The following is a 15366-nucleotide window of genomic DNA, read 5'->3' as shown; positions in this document are numbered from 1 at the left end:
CTGCCTCCTTTCACTCCGTACTCCTTACACGATATAACTGTAATTACTGGGTTAGTTAGTTAGTTAGATAGATAGATCAGTACTAAATAGAAAGCAGGGGTTTGACACGCTTAGCCATTAAATGTCAGAGAGCTGGGCCTTACCGTGGAAGAAGCTCTTGACCCTGAGATAGCTGACGCTGAGGCGCAGGACGGAGAGTTTATCCAGTTTGGTGATGATGTCGGGGGAGAACGGCAGCAGGCTGGCCAGCCGGTCCAGCTCCGCATTCAGCCGGTCCCTGTGCCGCTTGGACGGGTTGGTCTTCTCGTTCACCGGCACCGATTTCCTGGAAAACAGTGTGAGTCAGAAAACTAACCTTCAAATGTTCTACAGTGTGTTTGATTGGCACTTCACTGATTCAGTGAAAAGGTGTTGACAGGAGGAGTCGATTACTGGGGAGAAAGGTCACGACTTTAACACAGAAGTTGAAGGGGAGGTTACGAGATTTCAAGCTCTGCTGGACGATGATCTGGGCTTATGTCCATCCCCACCTGTATGCTTGAAAGCACGGTATGATAGTTTTTTTATCGCATCTATGAAGTGAATTAATCTGCCTGTGAAAATCTCTCTATTTTGCCTTTACAGAAACTCACAGATAAACTTCCACAAAAGATGAAACTTTTAGTTTTGACATGGAAATTGAATGAAGACAACCTAGTATGTCGCCAAGGCAATATATAATCTGAGATTGACTGTCCACGTAAACACTGTGATATAAACACTACTGCTTCTCCCCGGGCCAAACTGCTGACCCCAGAGCAGGTCAAATCCCCTCCGATAGGCACAAGCCCCTTTTGCCAATCCTGTCCTCAAATCTCTCTGAGGGCAAACTCTCTGACTGCTGTAACAGGTGCCTGAACTCAGAACAGCTTCCCTGGGCGGCTATCCACTGACGCACTCAGGCAGGGACTGCAACAGGAACAGCCCCAGTAGTCCGCGGTTCCTCCTCCCCCCACCTTCTCTCTCTTTCTCTCTCTCAGTGGTGACCCAGGGAGGCTGCCTATGGATGTGGGGTGGAGGGGGAAGAGTCTGATTTCTTCCACATGGACGTCGCCTCGCGTCGCATCTTTAAATAAACCCCCTCGGAGTGGCACAGGCGTCATTCGCTGGCCCCCGAGAAGTGTCCCCCAAAGTCACAGGACAGGGCCCCGTTTCCCTGGCGCTGCATTTAACAAACTGAACACACTGAAGCGAGCAAGTTATCTGCAAGTTGGTTGATATAATATCCACAAGGCCATGCCTGTCCAGAAAATGTTGGGTGAACTCTGTTCCATTAGGGACCTTTTAGGGAGTACTTTTACTAGTTTTGGTGTGATGTATGAAAAAAGGCACACTGGTCAAAACGTGCATGTAATTGTAAAGAATGCTATGTAGTGTCTCTATTATCAAGACAGATCTTTGAAAAATTGGAGGACAGAGCCAGTGACCTTGGAATTCTCGGAAGAGACACCCTACCCACCCAAAAACAACCAAAAGAAAACGCTGACATTATTTACTCCCAAACTGTTTCAAAAGGTAGCAGAGGATTTTGAATACACAGCGTGTCTCTCATACACTGAGTCCTGGAGTCCTTCAGTTCATCATTAAAGACTTCCAAACTATCTGATTACTCAAAGGCTGCAGTAGCTGAGATAAACCACATGATCGACAGATTAAATTACAAGTATTTTCTCCCTTCCTCACAAATGTTTGCATCCAAAATTCACGGAGGCAGGACTTAAAAGAGCCTGTGTAGTGTTTCAATTTCATTACTCACCTAACCTTTCAGAAATTTTTAGAAAGTGTAGCAGCACTGATAATAATACTAATACTACTACTAATAATAAACATATATCAGACAGGCTTGAGTACTCCCGCATGAATAAATCATTGCTTGTGGTTTTAGATAGTTCAAAAGATTAAGTTGTTTTTGAAGGTATGTTTTTATTCTTCTCCGTAGTCGGAAGAAGTAGCATTAATTACTGGTAAGAACTAACATTTCGCATATTTTTATATTACATATCCGGTTCATGTGTCACGAAAACTTTTTAAACTTGTCAACTTATGGGAGGATGCGTCCAATTCAACATCGGTCACTTCTCATCGCTATATCATTTCAACCAAACAGTTTGTTCCATAAACATATATCATACTCAACTGTTTTTGAACCGGTTTCCGTCTTTTCCTACCGGCATACATGCAGTCTCCGGGTGGTATCATGGTGTGGCGCTCCTTGTATGTAACAGGTGCGCTGAAAAGACACGCAAATGCCATGTTTTGTAAAGACATGATATTTCACAGAAAAGCGTCAAGTCCTAAACTGTAGCTGTAATTTAGAAACTGGGGACATCAATGAAGACTTTGCAATTGCAATAAATTGTAACTTAGGGGTCGGAATAAAAGAAAACATAATAATGTAAATTAAGAATATTGAAACTCTCGGGGTTTAAAGTAAGTCACTGTTGCACCATGCGGTTGTTGTTTACAGTGAGGAGCCAATCGCTGAAAAGCTTCGAAAAGCGCTTGACCCACAATAAGCAAACAAGTAAAGCATAAGGCTTCAAAATTATTCCACATAGTTAGCATGAACAAAATAACAAAATAAACTTACCAGGATTCCCTGTCAGAAATTCTAAGTTCCAGTATAATGGCAATATTGGGTATCAATTGACAAGGAGAAATGATAGATGTTTATGGTTGCATAAATGGAGACTTATTCCAGAGGAGCGAGCCAGAGAAAGTCAAGCAACTCCAAACTGATGTTTTCATCAGTTTGCAATGCTCGAGGCAGATGTGGTTGATGCTTTATACCCAATTGAGTCGCCGCTCACTTCCTCGCGTTTCAGGTGGCAGATTCCTCCGAATGACAAGTCGAGCTCTTCGCACGCAATTCTGCCTCACAAACTGCGCGCGCGCGTTACGCACACACACACACACACACACGCACGCACGCTTCTGTTTTTTTTTTTTGTAAGAGCAGAGCAAGGGGAGGGATCACACGCAAATCTCTCCTCTACAAATCTCCTATGAAGTCGAATTTACAGGGAGTTACTCTTCGGTGTCCGACGCTTCGTTTAATATGGATCGGATATTTTGGACCACCATTTCATTGAAAACGTATCAACTTTGTGTTTTATAAATCTAGCACCATGCCTGGAAGACCCCAATACGGATTGCTCGGATGACTTTTTACTTTGAGTAGGGGTGAAGCCTTTGTGCCGATGGTGCGTTTGAAGGTTAAAAATAGAACCTGCCTCTGGATGTCATTGTTTTATTAATAGCACCAATTAATACGACATTAAACGATTAATTTACGGTTGTTTTAAGATGGCGGAAATCTATGCGTTGGAAATCTAAATAAATCCCTCGGCTCCTTCGTAGGTCGTGATCTACATTAGACTATGTAGGCAAATCCTTTTAGATGGGTTCAGTTGGCGGTCAGCTTTTCCTTCCGACAGATGCTGTGTGATTTTGTATCCTAAATAAATAGATGCGTGGCCTTTTCATTTACTCAACATAATCTTTGAGAAAAAAAATCCTGCTAGATTGTATCCACTAATAGCCTATTCACTTGTCTTTCAATCGGAACAGCGGGACGGGTAGGGTCGAGTCGAACTCAAAAGTTAGAAGCAAAGCGAACCCGGTGAACGTGTTTTGCCATTATGTAGCGATATATGAGTCTCATTGTATCATGCTTTCTATTGTTGACTGCCTGCGATAGAATCAGAAACTTTCCACAGGGCTGCATTCATATTCATTATTATTTCACATGCTCACACCTTTACTTTCTGTCTGTAGACTGTGTTAACTTTACAAGTATAATTGCACACTTTTGCAACTTATTTCTTCCCCATAATGATCAAATGATTGACATGGCTAGTATGTGCTTAAAGATGTTGCAAACACAACTGTAAATCTGCATGAGTTTTGCATTTTCAGGGTATAATTCCAATATGTGTGCCTAAATCAGTGGGCTTCCACAAGTCCTCCACGAGCAAGCCGGTGAAGATCCCTTGCAAGAGTTGGTTAATGCAAGGAAAATACAATCAGAAGGGTGGTCCTCTTGGAAACAGTTAAATGTAGGATGTTTATAATTGTTTGTTTCTGTGTGTGTGTGTGAGGCCACACACACAAACACACACACACACACACTCTTAACTGCTATTCCCATCCCTGCATATTTCATTGCTGAGAGGAAGATGAGACCGTGGCGGGGTTCATGAAATAATGATTTACAGCAGGAGGTGCCAGAGCGTGATACCTGTCTCCCTCACTCAGATCAGGCCCCTCAGATCAGCGGCCACAGCCCCAAGGCTGCAACAACAAGAGCATCACAGGCAAGGTAAGACAAGGGATGGGAAGTGCACGTGTGCCACAAAGGCCGTATCAACACAAGCACAGGGACTGTGTACTTTACTGCGCTGTAATGAAACATTCGCAATGAAAAACATTTGTTTTGGGCAGAGTCTTGTCCTGATCTAGCTCCGCTCCTGTAGATCCATTCAACTGTGGGTTTCTCTCTTGATTTCAGCAAGCAAGGGCCACGAGCGAATCAGAAAAAGTAGCAGAAAGAGGCTGCTTCACTGCCACAAGATCATTTGAGAGAGAATGTGCCGTGTAGCGAGATGGAAGTCGACCATAGAGCAAATCTGCTGCAGATTATGGACAAGCCTGTTCCATTGTCAGCTCTCTTACTGAATGAACTGAACTGTTTAGTTGCAATAAAAGTTATATTATTTTTCTGTTAATAGATTAACCCTTACATTTGTGGTGAATGTGTAGTTTCCATGGCATACTATGTCACAAAAGATGTCTCGCCCTTTTTTGGTGAAGCTGTGTATTATTGCAGCTGAATGGCATTGCATGCATCGCATGGCACTTCACCGATACCTGATGCATTATTAAGGGCAATATTTTGATCACTCTCCACCTCAGTCAGGCACAATTTAGATCAGAACCACTGCCTCTGAGTGACTCGCAGTCAGGGAGCTGACAGCATCGCCCCCACCCCCTTGACACTCCCCCCCCCACCCCCCCCCCCCACCCCCCCCACACACACACACACACACACTACCCTGCTTCACTTGGCATGCTGTAACATCAGCTCGGGATAGAGTTCTGGTGTTTTGACAGATCAAGTGGCGAACTCCACAACAACGTCTTTTGCTGCTGCAGGAGCCGTGGTTTGTGTCAGCACAAATCCCATTGCATCCCTATCCATAGTCTTCTGAAGATTAGCCTCAACTTAAGCATCGATAAGCTCTCCTGTGACCGTGGCCAGGCTAAGCCTTCGCACGCAACCTGCCTACAGTTAGCGGCTAGCGAGCCCTGTGGATGACAGTGTGCTGCCATTGGTTAATTTGCCTGTGGGGCCGGCCTGCTAACAGCATCCACTTTCAGAGAGTCAGTGTTATCTCCCTGTCATTGATAAAGCCCTCTGTTTGCAAACAAATTAAATCCAGATCATTTCATGGGAGGCAACAGCTTTAAAGCTTACAGTAAAACATATACTGAAAGCCATGTGTGGTCTATTGTAAAAGTTTCTGTTGATAGCAGATTCTGTCTCTTAAGGGGTGAGAGGGCTGGAATTGTGTTGCATCAGGCAATCAGTAAGACTTTTTTTCAGGATATGAGTGGAAATAAAACAGAAATAAGTTCTAGCCTACATTCACACCCACACACAACACACACACACATACACACACACACACACACACACACACACACACACACACACACACACACACACACACACACACACACACACACACACACACACACACACACACACACACACACACAAATGTGCTGTGAAGCTGTGATGAGGATGGGCTAAGTGTGGTGGTGCTGCATTGACCTGGTTTAACATGGGCAGGATCCTCACATGACCCTCCCACAGAAGGGCCGTGGGCAGTCATCTGGGATTTCAAGAGGAAAACAGAGTAATCCAGATTGACATGGGGGTGGTGGTGGGGGGTAGGGGTCGGTGGGTGAAGCAATGGGGGCAGGGGCAGAGGGTGGTAAGGGGTCACAATGATAATTCACAAGCTTCTCCATGCCTTGAGTTTTAGGGATGGGGGGGTGGGACGAGAACTGATGACTCAGTGGTGGAATGTTTTCTGCTCACAGAGCCTCGGATGCATGACCACACATGGGGCGTACCAGGCCTATTTGACGCCTCTGTGGCTACATGGGTCATGACAGTGATAACGCTGAGATTGCTCCGAGGAAGCATTTTTTCAGTGTTGTGGGGAATTTCTCTTGGGCTCAGATCAGTTCCGCAAACTGTACAATCCTGAGACATATGCTCATGGTTGTTTGATTCATATTACAGTAATGTTATCAATATTTTACTCCTATCCATATCTAGTCAAAGTCTATTATTTCATAGCGTGAGGACTCACACTGTATCATACTGTGTATACTAAAACTTGAGAGGACTTGTAGATGGACGCTGCATATAAATACTCACATTGATTTAACTCTGGGTCTCAGTGTGTACTCAGCATGACCTCATGTTCACTCACTCTTCCGTCACTTGACAGCCATATGGCTTTATAAATATATAATCTGATAAATAGAAAATAAATACAGGCGTTTGCAATCATTCATAATTGGGCAAAAATATGCAAAGCGTAAAGTTGTAAAGCTGTGCAAATATAGGTCAGCAAGTTCATCAGCCCCGCAGGCAAACACTCATTCTGGAATTCTTAAATAGGGCAATATCTAAAAAAAGCGGTGCCCTCTTTGCCATTGACCACTGATACAGTGATGACAAGACGTTGATGTCTGATGTCATTCTGTGTATTAACAGATAAAGACGTAGATTTTGTTCTTTCACTGACGTTAGTTCTCTGATTTGAATTTCTGAATTTCTGAAACCTTACTGTCCATTCTAGTGGGCTAATCCTCATATGTTCTGCATGCATGCGCACTGTGTTTTTCAGCTTGGAATGAAGGCGTCACTAAAGACCCAGAGTTCTGATCACAGTAGCAAGAAAGACATGTATGTGCTAGCTTGCCAGCAAACTCACAGATACACATGTTTAAGGTTTATGCACATGTGCACACACACACACACACACACACACACACACACACACACACACACACACACACACACACACACACACACACACACACACACACACACTGAACATGTGATGGGAGTAAAAAAGGGACAGTGAAGGGATAGGGAGAGAATAAAAGAAAGAAGCAAAGAGAGAGAGAGTGTGTGTGTGTGTGTGTGTGTGCACATGCGTGTGTGTGTGTGTGCCCATTCACATTGCATACTATGTGGAGCCACACAGAGAAAGAGAGAAAGAGAAACATGCAAGAAAGAGAAAAAGAGAGAGAAAGAAGCATTGATCAAAGAGTCACACTGGGAAATCCTGACATAGACATGTGCCAGATCAGCATACATCAGAATTAACAGTGTCTCGGTCATAGAGACACGTCGGAGGTCCATCATCCTAAGTGGGCTTTCTCCGTAGCAGAGACATTTATTTTCTCACCGGAGATAACAATTGAACAACAATTAAAAACAAATAAAAGTTGAACAGAATTGAAATAGCACTAATTGAATATCAAACTGAGGCTTAAGCACACTTTACTTACTACACTACTGTACTTACTTCAGACCTGACTCCATGCTTTTCTGAATCAGAAAATCATAAAGGATTGAATCAATTATTGTTGAACAGACTCTACACAAGCGTTTCACAGCTGAAGGAGAGTTAATCAGTCTTTGACTGGATGTACAAGTTGATCATGGTACCTGTATCCTCACCTATATACTTTTGTATGGTCAGTGGATACACACACACGCAAAAACACCCACATAAATGAATTCCTTGGTAAGCCCAAAGGATTCAATACATTTTCAAAACATCCAAAACTAATCTCGCAAAGGGATAGTTGTGTCCTCATTAGAACACATGTCACAGAAACCATCTAATTTACTCCAAATGTATCCTGCCTGTCAGTGGGTACTGCCCCTGAATGAATAAAGGGATAATGAGTCTGTCTAAGTGTATCCTGGAAGCAAATGCCTTTAACACTGAGTAATCACCCTCATTCAACAACAGGGGCCATTGACATAAAGGATGAATCACAGGGAGAAGAAGCTATGGCACAGAATGGAAACTGTCTTTGTGAAGTGTCTGTCTGTCTTGTGTCTTTATTTGAAGCTACTTTGAGCATTTAGTCATTTTGGTCATGCTTGGAAATACATTCAGATTTCCTTTACGGGCACTGAGTAATGCATAAGCTAACCAAGTCTAAAGTAAAAAACATTTAATTCAACATGAGCATCAGGCACCGGCATTAAGTAATATGAAGTGCGTACATTTTTGCTTTGCTCCGTGTAATACCTTTGTACTCCTGCAAAAAGTAAAGTTTTTTCTGGATGAAACAAATCAATAGACTTCTCTGTACTACTTCTAAATATGTCAACCATGACCCTCAGAGTTATGAGTTTCTTAATTAAAGAATTCTCACCTTTTTAAAAAACACACACAAGCCATCAAATAAAATAGAGATTTGATTTCTTCATCCTCACACGCGACAAAAACACACACACACACACACACACACACACACACACACACACAAACACACACACACACACACACACACACAAACACACACACACACACAAACACACACACACACACACACTCACACACACAAGCTCTCCAGTATCTCTGTGGTATCTGTGCAGGTCACCAGAGTAACATGGCTAAATCCCATCACTCAGGGGATCCTCCTGTCTCTGAGCCTTCCTCTGTGGTTTTGTTCTTAATAAATATAAACTCTGCTTCTCTGATTGGCTTTGAGCTCCTCCTCACCGCTTCACTTCTGGTCTCCACAGGGTATTTTGAAAGCTACATATATGGTGCTGTTTCAGATAAGAGGGTTACCTTATGCCATATGCAGTGTCAAAATAAAAGTCACACAGTAATACTCTAACCCCCCTATTGAGCACAACATCCCCATGTTTAAACCATTCGTCCAGGACAAACCTATTCCAAAACTCAATACCAAATCCAATTCACAGGTATATTTCCACTATGCCCTTGCCCAGGGTGTCCTTTTGTTGAGCCTGACAATTCCCTCGTACATGCTTTAAGTACAGCTCATTGTTAAGCTGTTTGGGTTATAAAATGGCTTAGGCAGCTTAAGGAGCAGCACTGGGGGGCCTGGAGAGAAGTGTAACCCCTACCGCTACTCTACGTGTGTGTGTGTATGTGTGTGTGTGTGTATGTATGTGTGTGGTGCTTTAGAGATTGGACCGTGGAACCTGCTTAGTGTGTACACACACCTCATGACAATGCTGTGTGTTGGCTCGTGGAGTTGGAAAGACATACACACACACACACACACTCACACACACACACACACACACACACACACACACACACATACACACACACACACACACACACACATACACACACACACGCACACACACACACACACACACGCACATACACACACACACACACACACACACCCACACACACACACACACACACACACACACACACACACATACATACACATGGACACACACACACATACATACACATGGACACACACACACATACACACACACACGCACACACACACACACACACACACACATACACACACACACACACACACACACCCACACACACACACACACACACACACACACACACACATACATACACATGGACACACACACACATACATACACATGGACACACTCAGATACTGCCCAACAGCACAGGAGCTGTGTGAATGACTTTGTGAGAGATAAAACTCTCACACGTTTAAATCAAAGAAGAAATAGGTTGAATGTTTTGACAAGGAGCAAATTAAAGTAATGAGATGCACACAGGAGATGTACAGGCAGCACAGCATGAGCTTACAGTAACGGGCACCGTTCCACCACTGTCTTGCCCTGTCAACTCCAGGAGAAAGTTCACCCAGAGTGCAGGAGGTAGAGGAAGGTGAATGGAAGGTTCTGTCAGGTGATGAGCATGGATAGGAGGGAGAGATGCTTATGTAATATTAAAATCTTATGATGACTTCTGACGCACAGTATCTGTGAGGCCCTCATCACCTCTTTTTAAACTAGTAATGTCAACTCACATTTTCAGTGCAGTCAGCTGAAACTATTGTCTGAATGAGCAACAACACAACAAAACATAGGAAAACATAGGAATTTGACTCCAATGGTGGGAATCTCTCACTTGTAGTTCTGTGAGGAATCAGCTGCAGGACCATAGAGTATACAACCAAAATTGAAGGAAAAGTCGAAACCGGGTCAAACTGTGTACGTGCGAATTTATAAGATGTGAAACTACAGAGGTCTCCATCTTTCATTACACTTCTTCTTTTGAATATTTTTGAAGAGTTTGGATTTTGTGATTGTGATTAACTGTTGGTTACATATTGCCAAGCAGTCAGATTTATTGTTTAATAACTAATAGCACAAGGTAGGCAAGAGGGACACACTGTATCCATGGCCACTGTTGAGATGACAAACCCTAAATTCTCAGTTCGTTGTCTTTCCTCATTTAATCATAGTCCGAGGGGCCTCAAAAAACGGCACGTCTCAGAAAAAGTTCCAAGAGTGAACTGGAACAAAGAGTTGTGGTTCCCATTCAAACCCACCCTATTTGCATCAGAGGCAATCCTAAGAAGTGTAATTAGATGACAGAGCACCTAGACTTGGACACGGCAAAGCGCTGGTGGTTCTGTAGGTGGATTGTCTCCACCTAGTGGACTTTTGAGGTTCCTCACAGCATCTGATGGGGCAAAGTATGACTCAGCATTTATGGGTTTGATTACCTCCATCTTCCCACACCATACCCTAGCAACTAGCGGTAAGAGAGAGCTACACAGCCACAAATCAAAAGGGCCTTCATGTCAAGAGGAACAGTGATCTCATACCTGACATGTCTCCTGACTCTCTTTGTGTGCCAGAGGCTTTTAGGTGCTAGACATATTGACTCTACGGATTTCTATGTGGCCGTGCGATATTTCATATAGATGTACAGCATAATTCCATGAATCCATCTGAATGGTGAAGATATGGGGTTGGTCACACTGAGTCACTTATCAAAACCAGAAGGGAAACTCCTACACAGACAGAGAGATGCAAGGTCTGTCTGCCTTCTCTGAGGATGATTGAGAAGGGTGGGTGTGTGTGTGTGTGTGTGTGTGTGTGTGTGACTGTGAGAGAAAGAGAGAAAGAGAGAAAGAGAAAGAGAGAAAGAGAGACTGAAATGGAAATATGGTTGAAAGGGTTAACATTTATTTTTATTTGAGTATTTAACAATGTTCAGAGCTGACACTTATCAACAAAACGATTCCGCTTTTGTACAAGTGACTACTTGATACATTACCAACAATAATATTGACACACACATAAAACATTTTTCTACCTAACACAAATTACAATATTCTCTTTCTATCACTCTTTCATTCTTCCCCATATCGTCCATCTAAAAGCATAACCTCTGCCCCCTTCCTTCCAACTCTTCCATCCGTGGTTTCACTGTGTGCCCATCTCAATGACCCCCTAAGCATTCCAGCCACATATGGCACCCACCATATGATACTCTTACTGGAGATAACCTAAAATGACCTTGCTGGCTCCTTAGGCAACTTTCGCAGACTCTCTATCGCCACCTGGTGCCTGTTACGAGTGAGGACAACCATGTATTTTCCCCATTTATCTTGCGCTGACTGTGAAACGTGAAGGGGTGGCATTAACCCCTAACCCCCACCACCCCGAGTGCTGCCCAACTCTGTCACTGGAGAGACCCCTTGATTTGGGAGAGGGGGGGGCAGAGGGCTGGAAAGCATTGAGCTGCAGTGTCCTCACACACACTGAGGTGCTCTGGGACACTGGCGTCCAGGAAGACCTCGTGCCCTAATCAGACCCTTGGAGCAGGGTCACATGACTTCAGAGGCCTCCTGTTGGGAAAACTCCGTCTGTGATTGGTCGCTGATGCTACCTCTTGTTAGGACTGCGCACCTGGTGCCTGGTCCACCCTGTTGGAGCTGAGAGATCAGGATAGGATGAAGTAACATACATAATTATATATGAGATACATGAAAAGGTAAACACATTAGAAAATGTGTTCTATAACAGCTCACTTAAATGTGCTTGGTTATCCAAAAAAACGCTTATATACATTTTGTAAGGAGGGCCGATGTTTGGTGTGTGTTTAACTCGACTCAAGTTTCAAAACTTTATTCAGTTGATGATGTAAACAATATGAAGTGCAGGATTTATGTGCTGTTGATATGGTTTGTGTTGATATCTCCTGGACAGACGATAGACTTCAAAATCCACCTTCCAGGAATGCCCCTCCTCTGCATGGAGCCAGACATTTACTTATTTATATATGTAGATATTCTGTGCTTTTGTGGAGCGACTGAAGGAAGACTCACAGCGAGGATAGCCTGGAGGCCGAGGGTTACTGGCGCTGCTCCCAAACGATGACTGGAAGTTGTGGATGGTTTCCTGCAAGATCTGCCTCTCCCTCCCCTGTAAAACCAGTTCATGCATCAGCATAATCCCAACGCTCCAGTGCAATGTCAAAACATTAACATTATTATAATTTGTAATGGTTATGGATGATTTTAGGTGCATAACACTGTATGATACTCAGGGTTTTTCAATAAGGCTCTCATGAACAATCATTTTAACTCTGGTCAGGTTGTATTATACACATTCATGTAAACGTTAATATATACATGTATACTGTATGTTTTCGTAGTTTTGTCAAGGGTCATACCTCATCAATTATTACTATTCTTCAAGATTTCGTTTCTTAATATTGCAACACAACAAGCCAATACAGCAAAAGAAACATGAAGAGCTTTCACAGGACCCAGAGTCATCCAGTCATTTCTAAAAAAATAAGTCCCACCTTCCCAGCGTTGAGTTCAGAGATGGCTGCCAGGATCTGCTGTCGGGGTCCGTCTGTCTTGATGCCCAACTCCTTCAGATCCCCATCCGTCAGGGTGAGGAAAGCCTCCATGTCAACCTGCCACCATGACACAAGCAAATTAGTTATCTACTACTTTTGGAAAAGACCAACAATGGGGAGATATTATCCAGATATAATGTATACAATGTGTCAATAGTATACAAAATAGTCAGATGGAGAAAATGTTGTGACAATTGGAAAACATTTGTGGCCTAAGAAACATTTCTAACCCTTTTCATAAAATCCAATATGGTGGCCGCATTAATTAGGTTGCCAAGACAAGTCACCATGTCTCGGCCTTGGAAACTCCTACAGTATTACCAGACACAATATATATATATTTCTAAAGCACACATACTGTATATATTTCTAAAGCAAACATATCAACAAGTATTAGCCAAATCCCATTTTTGCTTATTTCAGCTCCCCCTAGTGTCAAATGACTCAAAATGTGTTCCATACACCAAAGAGCTGAGATAGGATCTCACTTCCTGGTGGCTTATTCCTGCCAATTACCCTCATTGTGGTTTTGCTTGCTCTGAATATCGTTTGTGCCAAATTCTGTGAAGATTTGACCCATTTTGTGGCCTGTGAATACTTTTTAGAGTTCTTGATGAAATCTAATATGGCAGAAAATCCAATAGTTATCAACATTTACTCCAGAGATACCTGATTTAAAAAAAAAGTTATGTTATGTGTAAACATAACCAACTTTCACCTATTGGACAGACACTTGGTGAATAGAATCAGGGACTGTCCCCAATCAGTGTTTAAAAATGTCAATACCTGTCATGCGGTTGATGACTTATTCTTTTAGAAAAGCTAGACCGATGGAGGCCTACACAGCTTTACTGCTTGTCCCCCAATGAGTTTAACCAGTTAAAATGTTTTGTATTAGGGTTAGGGTTAGCATGGCTGTCTTGACCTTATGCTGGTCACATCAAATATGTCTCTAAAAAAATCATGCACGTTGCTGAGAGCGATTATCTTTTGGGTGACTGTGCCTCCAGCTCTTTTAGAGACAAAGACACACTTAGATGTAGATGTGGAGTGGAGTGTTGTGGATCTTTAAATTGATTGGACCATGTGTAGCACGGCAAAGTTCTCTGGGCTTCTATTCTCTCAGAGACGCAAACCACACTTATGACTGTGTAATACGGTTGCAATTTTCGACCAATCGCTCCATACCTCTTGTTCCTCAAATATGGGCTGATACTTCTCCAGGGAGAGCTTCTTCAAAATGCCTGTCAGCTCATCTGCCCACAGAGAGAAAAGTACATTCAAATTTGATTACAGTTTGCTAATGAGCACACACTCCTATGAAAAGTCACTCATACTGTACCACAAGAAGGTGCATGGCAATCAAAATAACATGCCATAGGCAGGGTCATGTGTTACTAGGGCACCCCTGGTTTTTAAAGAACATTTAGAACAATCTATTAGTTAATACAGTTTTTCTCAGTCACTTTGCTACATTTCTCAAATCATAGCAGAAATTCTCAAAACTCTTTGTTCAGCCTGGACATCATCTAGTCACTTGTGCTCATCATAACAGCAATCATCTCATTCTTTTGAGCATTTGCTAATCCCTTTAATATAAATAATAAGTATACATACGTTTATGTTGACAACTTGAATAAATATTTTGGTTAGAAAGCATGACAAAGGTTACAGGTTACAGGTTTTTGCAGCTAAACCATTGTGTCATGTTGTTTGTAGTATCCCTTTGAGAAATGCTTTAAAAATGTTCAGGATGATTTGAGAAATTTACCAAAGCAACTGAGAAAATCTATTCGCTTTTTTAGGCCCCTACTTTTGATAGAGAGTGTATAAACTATATGGACAAAAGTATTTGGACGCCTGACCATGTAGTTGCATACAGTATATGTGTCTGGCTTTGAAAGTTGTCTTTCACTGTCACAAAGTTAGATGCCATGTCTGGTGGGAAAAAATGTCCCATCTCTGAGTTGGCCATGCCAGTGCTATGCTTTGCCAGCTAAACTGAAAGACCTCTCAGGAATCTCATTACTGACACTTAACAGCATTAAATGCTTTTAAAAAATAAAAATAAAAGTGAAAGTGTTCCAGTCCCTGAGTACGGAGAGAGGGCTACTCATATGTCTGTATGCCCATGGGTGCTGTATGAGATTCCTGCTCCCATGGTGAATAAGTACTATCCAAAGCTCTTTTATCATGCATCATGTGTCTGTGGATACTGTGGGGAGAGTGGGGATCAACAGAGCTGAGGCAGGCCTGTAGTTTGTGCTAGAAGCAGGACTATAGTTGTTTTGGTGAGAGTTGGCTGTAGCTGGTGTTTTGGTTGAGTTGGTTGGCGGTCTGCCTGGTACAGTGA

The 15366-nt window shown here is 42.8% G+C and overlaps 1 protein-coding gene across 1 annotated transcript in view; it reads right to left on the bottom strand.

The window, feature by feature from the left end:
- Positions 1–11933: 11933 nt before the first annotated feature.
- The window catches only part of anks6 (ankyrin repeat and sterile alpha motif domain containing 6), a gene marked incomplete at its 5' end in the record, with an annotated part of 12548 nt that continues 9115 nt past the window's right edge, over positions 11934–15366 (bottom strand). Inside the window, 4 exons of the mRNA XM_080855624.1 lie at positions 11934–12078; positions 12472–12568; positions 12954–13070; positions 14202–14269. Coding sequence (XP_080711750.1) covers positions 12029–12078; positions 12472–12568; positions 12954–13070; positions 14202–14269 — 332 coding nt within the window. The 3' untranslated portion in view covers positions 11934–12028. The remainder of the gene's footprint in view (positions 12079–12471; positions 12569–12953; positions 13071–14201; positions 14270–15366) is intronic.

Source organism: Sprattus sprattus, assembly GCF_963457725.1.
Source record: "Sprattus sprattus genome assembly, chromosome: 17".
Classification (NCBI taxonomy): Eukaryota; Metazoa; Chordata; class Actinopteri; order Clupeiformes; family Clupeidae; genus Sprattus; species Sprattus sprattus.
This window is presented reverse-complemented; position numbering and strand designations above follow the sequence as displayed.